This window comes from Mytilus galloprovincialis, chromosome 12 (genome assembly GCF_965363235.1).
Source record: "Mytilus galloprovincialis chromosome 12, xbMytGall1.hap1.1, whole genome shotgun sequence".
NCBI classification, from domain to species: domain Eukaryota; kingdom Metazoa; phylum Mollusca; class Bivalvia; order Mytilida; family Mytilidae; genus Mytilus; species Mytilus galloprovincialis.
The window spans coordinates 35,665,768-35,682,342 of NC_134849.1; the positions used below are offsets into that span (position 1 = coordinate 35,665,768).

The window sequence follows — 16,575 nt, forward strand, 5'->3', positions numbered from 1 at the left end:
AAATTATATTCTAAATTGAAATTGAAATTCGTATCTACTACATCAATACTGACCAAAGAAAAGGCTATCATCCCGTTTTCCCATTTTTCGCTCATATTGCAGAAATCTATTATTTTAAGGATTTTGACAATGTAAAATTTAAATAATGTTGAATAAAAAAACAAGAATTATGGAAACAACATCCCCTTTTTCCACAAAAAACAAAAAGCTATAAAGGTAATACATCCTCGGGGAAATGTGTGTCGCCAGGCAAAACATTACACGTATATGTACTTAAAACTGTTTTCATCTTTAGATATTATATATTAAGTATTTAATGAGATATATACTTAATTTTTTAAAGAAACATTACATTCTGAAATAAAATGACGTTTTACCAAATAAAACAGTTTTATTATTGGCATGTAATTGTTATCTTCCTTTACCGTTCATTCGTTCGTCCCTTTCGTTGAAATGTTAGAAAGATAAATGCGTGTGGCAGATATACTTTATTCTTACTGGACTATTTCCTACGATGGCAACAACGATATGTTCAATAATACATACTGCTATAAAAACGTTGCTCTTTTGTTTCAATTTCAACAAGCCTTGCAACATATCCTTGACAGTAACTCTACAAAAAGTGTTTACAGTGAGTATTATCATTTTCGCTTAAATGTCATCGATCTACTATTTCCTTAATTCGAATTCAAAAACAATTACCTATAGCATTAAGTTGGCCATAACATTGGTTTTCAGAAACTTTAATTGACATGAAGTACGATGGTTAAAAGTCCAAAAATGTACCTATAAGGTTCATTATAACATTTTTTTTTATGATGTTTATTTATACCCCGCTCCCAATGACTTTCCACGGGGAAATAGTATTTTTTCGGCATAAGCAATTGTTTATATCGTTATGTATATATATACATATCTATTGATTGTAAGTACAGAAACTTGTTTGCAAATATTATGTTTCCAACTTTCGTAGGTATATGTATTAGATATAGAATGATAGAGATGTGATATAAAAAAAGTTTAGCCAGCAGTCTAGCAGAATCCGTATAGCTTTATATTAACAACACCGCATTTAACAATGAGCAAAAGACATTCGGTATAGCAATTAAAAAAGCTGACATGACAAAATGTAAAATAATTCAACCTAAAATACCAACAGCCTGATTTATGACAGTACAAATAACAACAATCAGATATAGTAGTATACATCAACACGCAACAACTACTGAGATGCAAAGTCACAAATACTGTGACCGGAATAAAATACATTTACGCACTCAATCTTCCACTAACTTTTGAAAATAATGTGATAGCACGACATAAGAAAAGTTGGTAAAATCAGCACGACATAAATACAGCATGTTTTAGACTTATATAGAAGATCGTTACGACTATCAATTTAGCTTTTTTTATGATCGTTTGGTAATGTCTTTATTTTTTTTTTTTCATTTCATTTTGTTCAATATAAATTCAAACAAAGTTAAAAATGTATTGCTAGACAGTTTTGATTATAGATTTGCATTGCAAAGGTTCAAGCAGTTTTTTTTTATATTTAACCATACGGTATGAATTTCGATCATTGTTGAATGCCGTACGGTACCGAATTTGTTGCAAACTACTACGTCATTTGTAGGAGTTTTGCGCATGGACAATCAGGGGTTTCGGTTGCTGCTGAGTGTTCTATGACGTACAGCTTATGCATCGCTTACATGGCTACACTGGTTGTGAGTTCAAACCCTGCACGGGACAGGTGAACTCGACTCCAATATAAATCAATAAGAATTGTCGGTTTTCCTTCCGACGTTCGGTTGTTTTTCTGCCCCTTCACCAATCAACAGATTCACGTAAAGGACAATTCTGCTATTGCAAATTCCAAATTGGTGTTCAATTCAAATCAAACAATTTCTCATGTATGGACAATCATGATACACATTCTTATTTCTACATGTATTTACCGCCGCATTATACCAGCTCAATCTTTTGTAACTTATGACGTAGCATGAACTGTTATACTGCAACCATCCTAAAGGACACTCCGTCAAAACATATTCTGCATTTAATTCAGAGAAATTATATAAGTTATAGTTATTGACCAACAAAGTCGGTAAAAGTCATTAAAGCTGATTAGCTCGGTTCAACCTATTTAATCTGAACGAAGTCATTTCCGACCGTGAATACTGATTTGATTTGGCAATAACTGTTTCAACACATGACGCAATCAATATTCATAAACGTTTCGGAAATTTCAGAACATTATACAATTCACGGCTCCTGTAAATTTTTTCTTCGTATTGGGAAAATACGCTTTTCAGTAGTAAACGGTTGCTAACGTTTATTCTTTTTTTTTTTCTAAATCTATTCTTTCTCCTTTCAAAGTAAAAAAACTTTCCAAACTGAAAATCCTCATCCCTTTCACCTTATCACCATACTTTTTCATCATTTTTCATTCTGAAGAAGTTATTCCTCAATAAAATTTAGATAATGTCTTAAGGTGTAATTTGTAGAGAAACAATGCTGAACTTTTAACTTTACACTCCCTTTTTTTATTTTTAAAAGTTATTATATTTGTTGACCTTTTTAACTATTCTCATGTCATAATAGGGGCGAGGAAATAAGCGGGTCAGTCAAATAACCATGATCCAAAAAATATAGATTCCGACTATCATCATGATACTTGTAATTTCATGGTTTCCCTAAATTGTAAGCAATTGGGTTTAATTTGAAGATCGTAAATGCTGATTTTAGCATACAAGTACCTTTTATTTTTCAAACAGCCAGTCTTGTTGTTTCGCGGTTGAGTGAATATAAAGTAGCACGCTAGCTAATTAGAGCAACATTAACTTACGTAAACAGATCGAGCAAGGCGGCAATCAAAATTAAAAACTCGATGTAAAACAAAACATGTACAATGGTCAATTGAAAAATCAACAACAGTTAACTAATGCAGTACCCACATAAAACCAGAAACATCATTTAACTTAAAATAAATATGATGAACATTCTTATTTTACACGTGTTTCAACGATATTTCTGTAATTTATTTGTGTTTTATATAATTTTATTATGATTGTGGGGAGGCGAAACGGCGAGTCGGTCAATCCTTTAGATATAAACCCAAGTTTGATTGAAATTTAGATATGGTCAAACATCTTTACAAATTGAAAAAGTAGGTTGAAAATAATTGTTTACTCACTTATTACAGTCTTAAATTTGTTTGATAGATTAACGTAGAGTTTATCAAAGATTTATATTTGCCTTAAACATCCAGTAATCTAATGTATGTTTAAATTTGTATAATCTTTCACTTATTCATACATACCTGGATTTGTAAAAAAATCAAAAACAAAACAACAACAACAACAATACGGCGATGTTGTAATGTCATTTTAAACAACTTGTTTTGCTGCCTTATTTCAATATCTAAGTGTTTTTAATGCGAGATCATAACCTATGTAACCATGCACTGATATAACTATACATGCAATGATTTAGAGAAGAGTAACCTTAACTGATATTAAATTATCTACATTGTACAAAGTTGGCAACCAACATTGACAAGAAGAAAAAAAACGCCAAAGTCAATTAAAGTAAAATTTGTAAAGGTTCCCCACTGCCTAACTTCCAACAAAAAAACTATGCAATGTTAGGTAAACAGTTCTTGAAACGATCTTTTTTTGTATGTTTGTTTTAACAATTAAGAGTTATATTACTTTACCAAAATCTAAACTTTCCGACAACAACTGCTTCGGTGAGTAAGTATCAAGTCAAGAAGGTTATGCGTTAGTTTTGTACTGTTAACATTAAGTTATATTCTCAGATTGTTAAAGACGCCTTAAGACTAAATTCTAATGATATATTTAAATCTGTGAAAATAGGTCTTGTTCATTAGTTGTGAGAAGGGACGAAAGCTAACAGTCAGACAATCAAACTCATAAGCGAAAACAAACTGACAAAGCCATGGCTGAATATGAAAACGAAAAAAAAAACAGACAAACAATAGTACGCAAAACACAACACTAACCCCATTATAACCTGCAGGTGATCTCAGGTGCTCTGAAAATGTAAAGTATATCCTATTCCACATTTAGCACCTGCTGTGTTGCTCATTCTATTACAAACCCGGCAAAAAGTCTTATTCGGTAGGTCACATTCGTGATAAAGGACGGTATTGTAGTTGCAACATTAAGAACATATCTGAGATCATCTATCAAACGGATATTCAATAATTATCAACAAACTAGTGATGAAGTCCGTACAATTTATGAATGGATGATTTTAATTTCACCATTTGGAACTCTTGGTTTAATAGCGTCCTTGTAAACAGCAATCCTCTAGCAAATAAATCATGAGAGAAAATACAAGACCAAGAAGATCATAGTAATTGGAAGATATACATGTTATCTCCATATGCAGGCGCCGCAGAAATGTTGCTACATAGAAAGGAGGGTTCTGAATCGGAAATCAAATCTATTGGTTGTTAAATTTGGATCTCAACCGACTTTCATACAATGTAGCCAACATTAACTGTATATGTTGTATCCTTTATCTCAAGTTCGCTGGAATTGATGCATTTATTATTGTCACAACATGTTTACCTATTTAGTGAGAGAACATCATCTATATAGCGGAACGTAAAGGTAATGAATACTGCTAACTTCCTTCTTTTCTTTCCTGTATGAAACCAGTCTCATCAATAAAGAAATAAGTCGGCAACAAGAGGGGCACAGTTCTTTCTTGCTTTAAACCCATTACCTGGTATAATCCTCGACTGAATTGATCCATATTTTGAATAAAGCGCACGATTGTTTGAACCTTTAGAAAACACAATTGGTAGGGAAGTGTTACTAGCAATGATGCGGTCACCAGTATAAGTGTTTTTAAACAGACTGTCGGCACTGCAATCGGAACCAATTGTGTCCCTCTCATTGCCGACTTGTTTATTAAATTATGATCAGTTTAAATCAAAACTTTACCACGAAAGAGACAATGAAGCAAATTTCAGCAGCGGCTGCATACTACGTATTTATCTCCATATTGACACGATATTCCTGGGCTTTTATTTCCTATCATGATATCCTGGATAGAGGGTTGCTGCTAACAAAGAAGCTATTAAATCAAGAGTATTCAAATAGTTCATTTGAAATCATCTCTTCGTAAATTTTACGGACGCCATCACGAGTTGGTTGGCCGATATGAAATTAACGCGGCACAGATGGTAACGGATATGTTCATATCGTCGTGACAACAATACCCTTCCTTTTTCATAAATGAGACTTACCGAATTAGACTACTTACCGGGTTTGTCATAACACGAGCAACACGACGGGTGCCACATGTATAGCAGGATATGCTTACCTTTCCGGGGTACCCGAGATCATCCCCAGTTTTTGTTTGGGTTCATGTTGCTTAGTCGTTGTGTATGTTGTGTCTTGTGTACTATTATTATTCTGTTTGTCTTTTTCACTGGGTCGATGCCACTGCACTCAGTAGTCAGCAGTTCGGCGTTGACATGAATATCCATTATATGGTCATTTTAATAAATGTCCTGTTGACAAAACTATCAATTTTTAAAAAAAAACTAAGGATTGCCTTATCCCAGGAATATATTACCTTAGTCGTATTTGGCAGAACGTTTTGAAAGTTTGGTCTTCAATGCTCTTCAATTTTGTACTTGTTTGGCTTTATAACCATTTTGATCTGAGAGTCACTGATGAGTGTTATGTTCACGAAACGCGCGTCTGGCGTATTAAATTTAAATCCTGGTTCCTTTTGATCACTATTTACACCACTGGATCGATGTCACTGCTGGTGGACGTTTTGTCCCCGATAGTATCACCAGTCTAGTAGTCAGCACTTCGGTGTTGACATAATTATAAATTAGATGGTCATTTTAATAAATTTGCTGTTGACAAAACTTTTTTTTTCTCGAAAAGGTAAGGATTTTCTAATCCTGGGAATATATTACCTCAGTCGTATTTGGCACAACGTTATTATATTTTGGGTTCTCAATGCTGTTCATCTTTGTACGTGTTTTGGCTTTATAACTTTTTTTATCTGAACGTCACAGATGAGTTTTATATTGACGAAACTCGCATCTGGCGTATTAAATCATAATGCTGGTACCTTTGATAAATATTAGCTAAGGCGTTGTCAGTGTATTTTTTATCTATGAATTTGACTGTTCTGGTATTTTTCGCCCTTCTTTTATAACGCAGTCAGATGGATAATATATGAATGGAGAACTAATGCAATCAGAACAGTTTAAAGACTAGAAGTCGTCAGTATTGAGTTCCTGCAACACGTGTTTGTAATTGAAAATGTTTCAATTGTATTGTAATGTTTGTATTGGTACTAATAAGTAAAAATAGATTTTTGAAAAGGGAGGTATTTTCGATAGAACTAATTTATAATGAAGGGTATTGCCCAAGTTGACGACAAGGAAGTTTGTTGGCAAATGAAAGATTAAGACAGGATCTTTCCGTTCTTAATTTTTATCCTCTATGAAAACTGGTTGGAAAAGTCTGTTACTTGCAATATCTTACAATAACTAAATGATAACTTGCTTTGAATGAGGTTTTATAACAATGGTTTCCCAAATGTGAAGTGGAAAATGAATAAATCTACGTGGTACTGTACTAAATACGTAACAGCTTTGGTACAAATAGCTGCAGGTCATTAGTAGAGACATCATGGATATATTATGATGATGATCATGACTGCGTATACGTCGAGGATTAAAGTTGAAAATGATCATCATATTCACCAATTCAAGGAAGGACTAAATAGAATACCTATTCTATCAATGTTATCATTGCAATCATATGATGTCGCAGTTCCTAACATGCTTTGAGCTTGCTTTTAGTAATTAAATTACTCTTAATTCGGTTTTCACGTCAGTTTCATCAACAACAAACAATCGGCGGTTGTGTGTTTACTTTTGCGTCGGAGCTTTTAAATTGATTTCTTTAGTTTCTTCTCATGATGTGCAGTTAGTTAAAGAAATGTCATATGGAAAGGTTGAAAGCTCATTCATGTTTAAACTAGACACCTCGTTTATGTGTAATTTGAAAGTCTGCAGTTTGCTGCTGTATGTCAGATTTGTTTTTTTTTTATTAATTGTTTTAGCAGTTTTTTGTTTGACGATTTCTTCTGAAATGAATGCGGTATTCTTTTTATAATTTTATTTTTTCTTACTCCTTGATGACTATACTGTTACCCCTACATTTCGTATTTTTTGTTTAAAACTAATGAAATTATATCTCTTCTTTTTATTTTATTTATTAGCCAACGATTTCTTCACTGTTGTGATAACTGAAATAAGAAACAAAGTAAAATTAGCTTGCACAACATCATGCCAACTCATTTATGACAACTTAATTGTTAAGATCGTCACTCACACCATTTTGTTCTTTTATCCTTGTGTATTGCGTTTCTTCAAACATCTATATAGCACAACGTTGGAAGACAGTAATGAATTTGGAGCAGTATTACAAGTTTCGTGACATACCGTAATATGAAAAAAATCCTGTTCACATTAACTCATTTTTTTTTCTTTTAGGGTAATTTGCTAAGAGAAATTTCCTTCTGTTTCTTCAAATTGGAACTTCTTCCATGTTTGATATTTTGGTTGTTGTATGTCCAAAATTTCGTTTATCTTTTTTTCTTAAACTAACGTTAGATTTATTTAAGAATATGTCATAAAATAGAGTAAATCAACATAATATATTTACTTCTTCTCACAGATGAACTGTTGTGACGTCGAGCATGTCATGTCATACCACTGCCATGTCCAAGGAGCGTACATTGAGAGACAGTTTTCCCCTGTCCCGCCATTTGGCTCATTTGGACCCCAGTTCGTATACGTTAACAGTTTATCTGTTGATGACCATATCCATCGACTTTCAATAATGTCATCCCGTCCTCCTATCCAATAATTGTCTAAAATTTTAAGTCACCACATTAACAAAACAAGATACACTCAGTAGCTTTGTCTTTTGTCGAGCATCACTGATGAGTCTTTTGTAGACGAAACGCGCGTCTGGCATAACTACAAAATTTAATCCAGGTATCTATGATGAGTTTATTTACAACCACTGGGTCGATGTCATTGCTGGTAGAGTTTATATTTCCAGAGGGTATCACTCGCCCAGTATTCTGCACTTCTGTGCTGACAAGAATTATCATTTATATGATTATATTTATAAATTAGCTGTTTACAAAACTTTTGAATTTTTGGCATTTTAAACTTTTTTGGATTCTTGAGTCACTGATGAGTCTTTTGTAGACGAAACGCGCGTCTGGTGTAAATACAAAATATAATACCTGGTATCTATGACGAGTATACTTACCTGATCATTAAAGTGACCAATAATATTTCGCATTATGTGTCTAATTTTAAGTTTGTGAAACATACACTATTACTGTTGTTAAATGTAAATAAAGAACTTAACGAAAGAGAGAGAAAAAGACATAAAAAGCAGTAAAGGCATCAATTGTCATACAGGTTTTATTGTGATATTGTTTCTGTATTTTGAACAATATTTCCAACACACCAATAAACAAAATAATATTTAAAACAAATTGTCTAAACATCAGACTAACAATGTTAGATCTGTACATTGTTTTTCTTCCCTAGCTGGGATTCGAACTGAGATGTCGTGGCACCAAATCGCATATCACCGGACAGAAATGAAAAGCAGTTTTTAAATGATTAACTTCACATACTAATACCTTTTATGTTTCATTATTACCAGCCGATGATACAACAAGTGATTTATCAATGTTTGTGATATTTTTCGATTGTATTGCTTTAACAATTAATACATACAATGATTGAAACGTTTTGCCAGATCTGTAATATAGTCTTGCCGGTCCTTTGTTTCAATTTCAGCAAGCCTTGCATCATGTCCTCTACATGCACTCTACAAATTATGTTACTTTTAAATATATTTGTGTCTCAATCATGCCAATGTGTAAATGGCTATTTATATAGAGTAGAACTGTTTATGAGTACTGTAAACATGATTACAAATGAGTTTTATAAAAACAATGAAAGGATATTTTGTATCCCAAAAAAGTCAGTATATGCAAATTCAAATGTTTTAATAATTGCTGTTCTTTATCTCACAACCACAGTGAGGCCTTTAACCATTGAATGAAATAGAAAACACCTCATACCTCCTAGCACAGGTTTTGGCAAAACTATTCCCAAACTTTATCGGGTAGACTTTGTACGATATAACACCACCAAATCGGGCCTGTTCAAAGAAACATACTTTGAAGCAGTACATATTTAAACCAAACAAAGTTCTCTGAAAAGGCGTGAATATAAAACTGTTAGAATATTGTCCAAGATTGATCATAAAACTGTTAGAATATTGTCCAAGATTGATCATTTAGGTATCAGATGGAAGGTTAGGAAAGTTAATCATTGAAGTAAACACAATTTTGATAGATAATTTTGAGTAATATAAAAGTGTATGAATGAATTCTAAAATTGGAGGTATAAGTGGCTACTGTTTTTGTATGAAGTACCTGGTTTGGTGTGTGTCAAAAGTTGCGTGAACAAATATTGTCTGGTGATAACGATATACCCCCTCCATCATAAATTTCGAAAATGAAAATTTCACGAAGAAATAAATGGGGACCAAGACTACATGGTGTTGGTCTTATTAAAACATGTTTACATATACTGGCCTTTACATAAACTGGCCTTATATTTATGATAGAACGATATAGCAAACATTAGATGCGATTTTGTAAATTAAATATACCAGACCATTCACAAACTTGAATATGTAATTACATTAAAACAAACTGTATCTATGTTTTAAGACATCTACAATTTAACGGGTAAGCGGTTTTTTTTTTTCGTTTCTTATTTAAATAATTTTCTTTAAATTTCAGATTATAACATATTTGAACACAATAAGTGAATATACTGGATAATGAGAAGTGTAAAAACAGTTATTTTGAGAAAAAATACATTGGTCGACCAAATCATTGACTGAATTAATGCCGAATAAAGACACTTTCGCATTCCTCCGACCAGTTCCTCAAAGGCAATATTAAACTTGGAAAAGATAGTAAATCATGGATAGTACCGTTTAAGCTGGTTTATCTAAACCCTTCGACAGTTTTAAATACTTTGTAGATATTATCAATAATTGTAATCTGTTTGCATTAAATATTTCTGTTTTGAGTGTTCCTAATGACGATTTGTCCAGTAAATTCAATAAATAGGAAAACCTTGCCTAATCAAAATTACCGTTCTGTTTCTCAAAAGTCGGTCAATTTATATTTCACGCGATTTTCAATATTTTGGAACGGACAACAATACATGTAAGTAAGTCCGTATCTACAAAAATTGATATGTACATTGTTAATAAAAAGAATTACAAAATCCGTCTATTTAACAACGGAATAAACTAATTCTAACATTAAGCAACCCTTGTCTAATTATCATTGCCACCTCTGAAACATGTTCATTATAATCAATATCCCCTAGAGCAGCACTTTTCTGTAATTAACTTACCTGTGCCAAATACCAATTTAAACTCTCGGAACTGAAAAAGTAGCACGAATTATTATAATGCTGCCATCCTAATGGACACTCCGTCCGTACACGATCTGAAATTAAAGTTAAGAGATAGAAAAAACAGTTGAATTTTAGAAAAGTTATCAATGTTGTGTCAGATGTCAATAATGTGTACACTGGCATAAACCAAAAACAATAAATCTTACACTGCACTTTTTCAATACTTCTCTTTCCGACTAAAACACTAATAAGCCCGTTACAATAGTCCACGATTTCACTGCGATCTATAAAAAATGACAATTATGACGATTGCAGCGGGTTCGTGTTGATTACAGAAAGGCCATGGTACGGTCGCGGTGGAGTCTTCTTCATAACGTGGACCAACTTTGAACATTTTTAAACCAATCGGGATGCAGTTGTAGCAAAATACGATCGTAGTACATGTAGTAGAAGGTAATGTCGTGGTAAGATCGCCACGGTCGCTGTACCATCGTAACGAGAGCGTAGCGAAAGCATAGTGAAAGCGCAATTCTAGTCGGAGATACTACACTACGATCTCACAGTGACGTTAATACGACCATCATGTTCTAATTGTGACGCAAACACAACACCATAGTACGATGCCTACATGCTGATGCCGTCCTCATCACGCTCTTCTTAGGACTTGACTACGTTCATTCTTCGACCATTTCGAGTTCTAATCATGCTTATTGTCATTGTCACATAAAATATATTTAAAGCTCTCCAGGTTTTGTTTGAAACATCAATTGAGCCATAGAAATACGAGACTCTACAAGCATTAACACATATACAAAATCTTAACGAACAAGTCATAATAGTGTTAATGGTGTTTGGGGAAGAGCGAAGAAGAAGAATCAGAAAAAAAAATTAAACGGTGTACGTCTTCTTGTTGGGTTTAAATTCCTCCTTGGTTATCAACTAAAAAGAGAATTTAGTTTGTTCATCATGATCATTTGATGAACAAGTTACGAATCGATGATGAACCAAGCTTACGCGAACTAAATCAATAGCGTCAACAAGAAACAGAAACTACCCTCTTATTTTACAAATCAAACATATTGTAATGTTAAAAAGGCTTGCCATTATTACCATGATTACTGACATTTGATAACCTTCATGACATTAGTTTAATTTTACATACACATTATCGGAGCGGGATCGTTGAAGAAGCGTGATGAAGACGTAGTAGCATCGGAAAAGCAACGAAAAGGAGTATGTTCGATAAGGTCCTAAAATGGCCATCTTTTTTAGCGTAAATTTCAAATTCGGATTTATTTACCATTATCACGATAAATTATAGCTAATACATTGACTAGATAGGATATAAGCCATGTTATTGTAAATTTTACAATTCTGCGTTTCATTATGACGTCACAAGTTGTACTCATATTAATTTTTCACGAAACAATCAATGACAATGGGCAAATTTCCATAGATTATTCGACAGGAAAAATAGAGCGCATACGTCGACAAAAACAGATAGAATAAAAAAAACAGCGATCTCTGATCGTCTAATAAGGAATCAACTATGAAGGCGAAGCATAATTTCCACCGTGTGAAGGCCGTACACAGTATCAACATTTTCAGGACTTTGTTCAGGCGCACAAAACATGCCACGGGGTTTTACTAATCTAAGTAGAAAAAAATCTCTTATGCATGGTCATAGACGAAATTTAAAAAGTCTCATTAGTACGAACAAAATAATAAAAGATTATAAAACCGGCAAAGATTTTTTAAGGAAAAAAGAAACAGTGAAATAATTGCTGACCCGTTGACAACAAAATAAAATATGGCATTGACAGTGTAACATATAAAACCAACGATACTTGATCAACACGGACCCCATTAAACTCTGCTAAACAAGTCTCGCTTCTTGCAAGAAACTCAAAGGTCATTTTCAAGAACAGGGAAATGGCTCTACGATAAAAAGTACAAGGTCTGTTGGGTTTTTTTTTTTCGGAACACGGGCAAATATTTTGGACAATCAGTTCGTGAGGACAACCATATAATAAAATGAGGGGACAAAATAAATCATTAGACTACCAACCCCTATTTAGCACTATCCAAAAAGAATTTACAATGACAAAGCTCTATAGTAACTGTTTTTCTTTTTCAATTATAAATTCCATACGCAGGTATGTACTGATACATCTCCCCTTATTCAAGAAGGAAATACACCAACTTTAACAATGTATCTTGATTTTTGCCTTCAACCTTTGAAATCAATATGTTTTTATCCCTCCCAAAATTAAATATATACATCGGGTAAGGTTAAGATCGTTTAGAAAAGTTTCGACCGTGTTTACAAGTGTGTTAACAGACGGACAGACAGTTTAGTAATAATGTTTCAGAAATTCTCGGAAAATATCAGAAAAACTTTTACAGACACATTTATTCTAACTGGCATGCGGAACAATCATCAAATTGAAGAGAAAGCTGATCAGGATGCGGAATGATTGCATTATTTTTTTAATCAATTCAACGTGAATTGTCTTGTAAATACATTTTGTAAGAATATTGTATGACTGAGAAATATTTTATTTACTTTTTATATTTTTTATATCTTCTGTAGCTATATATAACCGCCAAACCGAATTTATTTATCGTAATGATAATCAGACGTTTTTGTCTTTGAGACGACCCCTCCATTTTACCTGTAAACTGTCATTAGTCGGTGTCGAGAGTTGTTGAAAAGGTCAAATAACTAACATGTAATGTGCTAGCCCACAAGATTACGTATAATCGTAGACATATAGATTCCTACACTGCAACAAGTGTATTACGATATTTCTCCACTCGAGCGGTTAAATTTTATTATTTAAAGCGCGAGGCTTGCCGAGCTTTTTAAATAATCAAATTTAACTGTCGAAAGTGGAGAAATATCGTAATACGCGAGTTATAGTGTAGGAGTCTGTTTCTCTTATGATTTTTATTCTTCTTTTTCAAAGATTTTCAGAAATTTGTGTTCTTTATATGTAACGTCATCAGACATGGTCGTCTTTTTTCATGGCGTCACAATAGGAAAGTTCAGAAAATAACAAAACATTTTGACGTCATAATCGAATTTCGACTAATCATTTACCGAGAACAGATTTTCACTAGTGAGGAGAAATATTTTTCTCACACCGGTCAGGAAATGTGAAAAAAGCACAACAATTAGAGAAAGACATATTACTGACTTTAACCTAACCCATATCTCATCTCACATCAATAATAAAAACACGTGATTAGTAGAAACGAATCAAATTCTAATTTAACAGACTTTCGTTTGACCCAGTTTGAAGACGAACCAAACGACCACATTGTATTGAGGCAAGCACGCTTACACGAACAAATTCAGTAGTGTCCACGAGAAACAGAAACTACCCTCTTCTTTACAAACAAACATATTTTATTATTTTGTAAAAATCAATTATTATTGACATTTCATAAATCTTCATGACATTAATTTAATTTTACATACCTAGGTTTGCAATTAAAAACAAAGCAAATCGTACGTGGCACAGTCGTAACATTATTTACAGACTTGTGTTAACTTATCTATATTATCTTTACATTGACTACATTTGCGTGTATATGTCTACACATATTATGTATGCATATAAAGTGATAAGAATATACCACGCTATAAATGTATTCATTTTAAGTTATACAAATTCAGCCATAAAACAAAAAAAAATATCAATCTCACCATGATAACAAATTTTATTTCAATACGTTTATGATCAAGAACATTGTTTACATTGTCGTACTTTGGTCACTCGTAGATCATTCTCATTCCAATCATCACTGGTAATAACGTCGTCATATCAAGGAGCGCCGCAACACGGGGCCTTGGCTCACACCGAACAGCAAGATATAAAGGACCCCAAAAATTACTTGAAAAATATCTTATCCTAGAAATAAAAGTTCATTTGCACCACAATTTTTTTTTAAAGGTCAAAATTTCAAAGATTAATAAGAAGTAGAATTATAAGGTCAATTTCCAAAGGAGAAAAATAAAGCTTGATACGATTAATGCAGGTATTTTTTTCGGGAAGGGAGGATTGTTTTGTTTTGTCATCAGAATTTCTTTATACCGTGTTATACGGTATAGCGTGATAATAAAATTAACGAGTATCTACACCTTAATCAACCCATCTTCAATACTAGTATTTCTATAGAACCGGACACTTTACTGTCATTTCAAAACATAATTCATGATTATATTCCGACCTCACTTACGGATACGCTCACATATAATAGATGCATTTCAAATAAAAACTAATCAGACGGTAAAACTAGATCCTATATGCTCTGCCTGAATAAGCTAATTTTCACCAATAAGAATCCCAGCTCCTTTCTTCTACCAGTTGTAACATCTAAGCTTCTTTGTTCTACCAGGGGTGATCTGAGCCGGATTATCCTTAAATACCAGACCACCCCAGCTTCAGTTTCTTTGTTTTGCATGCTTTCCTTTGTTTTGTAACATTTTAGCGGGAATGTCTCATTCACAATAAAACTTACAATTATTCATTACGAAAAGACACACATGCAAAACTTATGTAGAAAAAAATTCATTGGCTATGCTGAGATTCGAACTCAAAACCTTTAGCATGTCAACCCATGACACAAACCTCTACACCAGGACTACTGTGTTCCAATTACAGGTAATTAAACGTATTTGAAGGAAACAAGATATTTTGGTAAGAAGGGCGAGTTGGCAGACCTTTATTCAGTGGGATTTTAACAATTTTCATCAATAAGGGGAGTTGTCAGACTAATTGTGCAATAGTGTTTTACCCTTTTATATAAGATTGGCGAGTTGGTAAACAAGAGTGGGGCGATTTTTTTTACAGTGATTTAGAGTGGACCGATTGGCCAGTGGGACGAGTTCACATGATTTCCTATTTAAACATCGTGTTCTGGGGTCCTAAAGAGTATATATCATATAGTAATATATAAAGTATATTATAATGGTTGTGTGGCATTCTAAACTAGATTTTTTGAATTGTAAATGGTTTTTCGTCTAATCTAAAACAAGAGTTCCAAATGGTAAAGTTGAAATCGTCCCTTCGTAAATTTTACGGACGCCATCATGAGTTGGTTGACCGTTATGGAATAACCGCTTCACAGATGATATCAGATGTGTTCCTTATGTCGTAATTATAATACCCTTACCTTTTCACGAATGTAAACTACCGAATTATACTATTTACCGGATTTGTGACATAAGCAACAGGACGGGTGCCACATGTGGAACAGGATCTGCTTATCCTTCCGGAGCACCTGAGATCAGCACCAGTTTTAGGTGGGGTTCGTGTGCTTAGTCTTTAGTTTTTTCTATGTTGTTTCTTCTATACTATTGTTTTTCTGTTTTTCTGTTTCTTTTTTAGCCATGGCGTTGTCAGTTTATTTTCAATCTATGAGTTTGACTTTCCCTGTGGTATCCTTCGTCCCTCTTTCATACTTTTGCTTTTGCAAGGTTGAAGTTAATTCTGTTTTCATCCAAAAATGTAAGCTTTTGGTGTTTTTTTTTTTTCTTTAAAATGTACCAATTTTGTCCGTCTTTCTAGAACCTTTTTGGGATACTGTGGACTAAAATCGTATGTCCTGTTTTCTAAACGATTTGAGACACTGCGAATCATTTCACGATTCTCAAAATTTCTGAATTTCACAACAATCGGTCTCGGTTTGGTTGCGTCATTTTTCCTTTTTTCTAAACGGTATGTTTTTTCCAAAGAAAATCTTGTCTTTTGCATTTTCTATTTTCAGTTTGTTTTCACAAAAATCCAACATAGTGTTATTACAGTCTTTATTGTATGTTGATCCCGTTGCACCCCTATTGTCATCCGTTGCACTCCGCTCGGCTGCGTCATTGTTTCACTAGCTTCCTACAGTTCAAAAATACTTAATTTTGAATTAGATTTTGGGATTTAATATACACAAGTTTATTACAAACTTCTGTGTTTTAATTTTTCGTGAATTCTACACCAAAATTGATAGTGGCAACTGTTAGTCTCAAACCACGTAGATCG

General features: G+C 33.3%; 1 protein-coding gene across 1 annotated transcript; it reads right to left on the reverse strand.

The window, feature by feature from the left end:
* Window positions 1-7,248: 7,248 nt before the first annotated feature.
* On the reverse strand, window positions 7,249-14,139 carry LOC143054992 (perlucin-like). Its single transcript, XM_076228107.1, has 5 exons — window positions 14,022-14,139; window positions 10,535-10,629; window positions 8,828-8,921; window positions 7,731-7,938; window positions 7,249-7,311 (listed from the first exon to the last, which is right to left on the reverse strand). Exons 1-5 carry the CDS (start codon window positions 14,071-14,073, stop codon window positions 7,281-7,283), a joined length of 480 nt encoding a protein of 159 aa, XP_076084222.1. The 5' UTR covers window positions 14,074-14,139; the 3' UTR covers window positions 7,249-7,280.
* Between the last annotated feature and the right edge of the window lie 2,436 nt (window positions 14,140-16,575).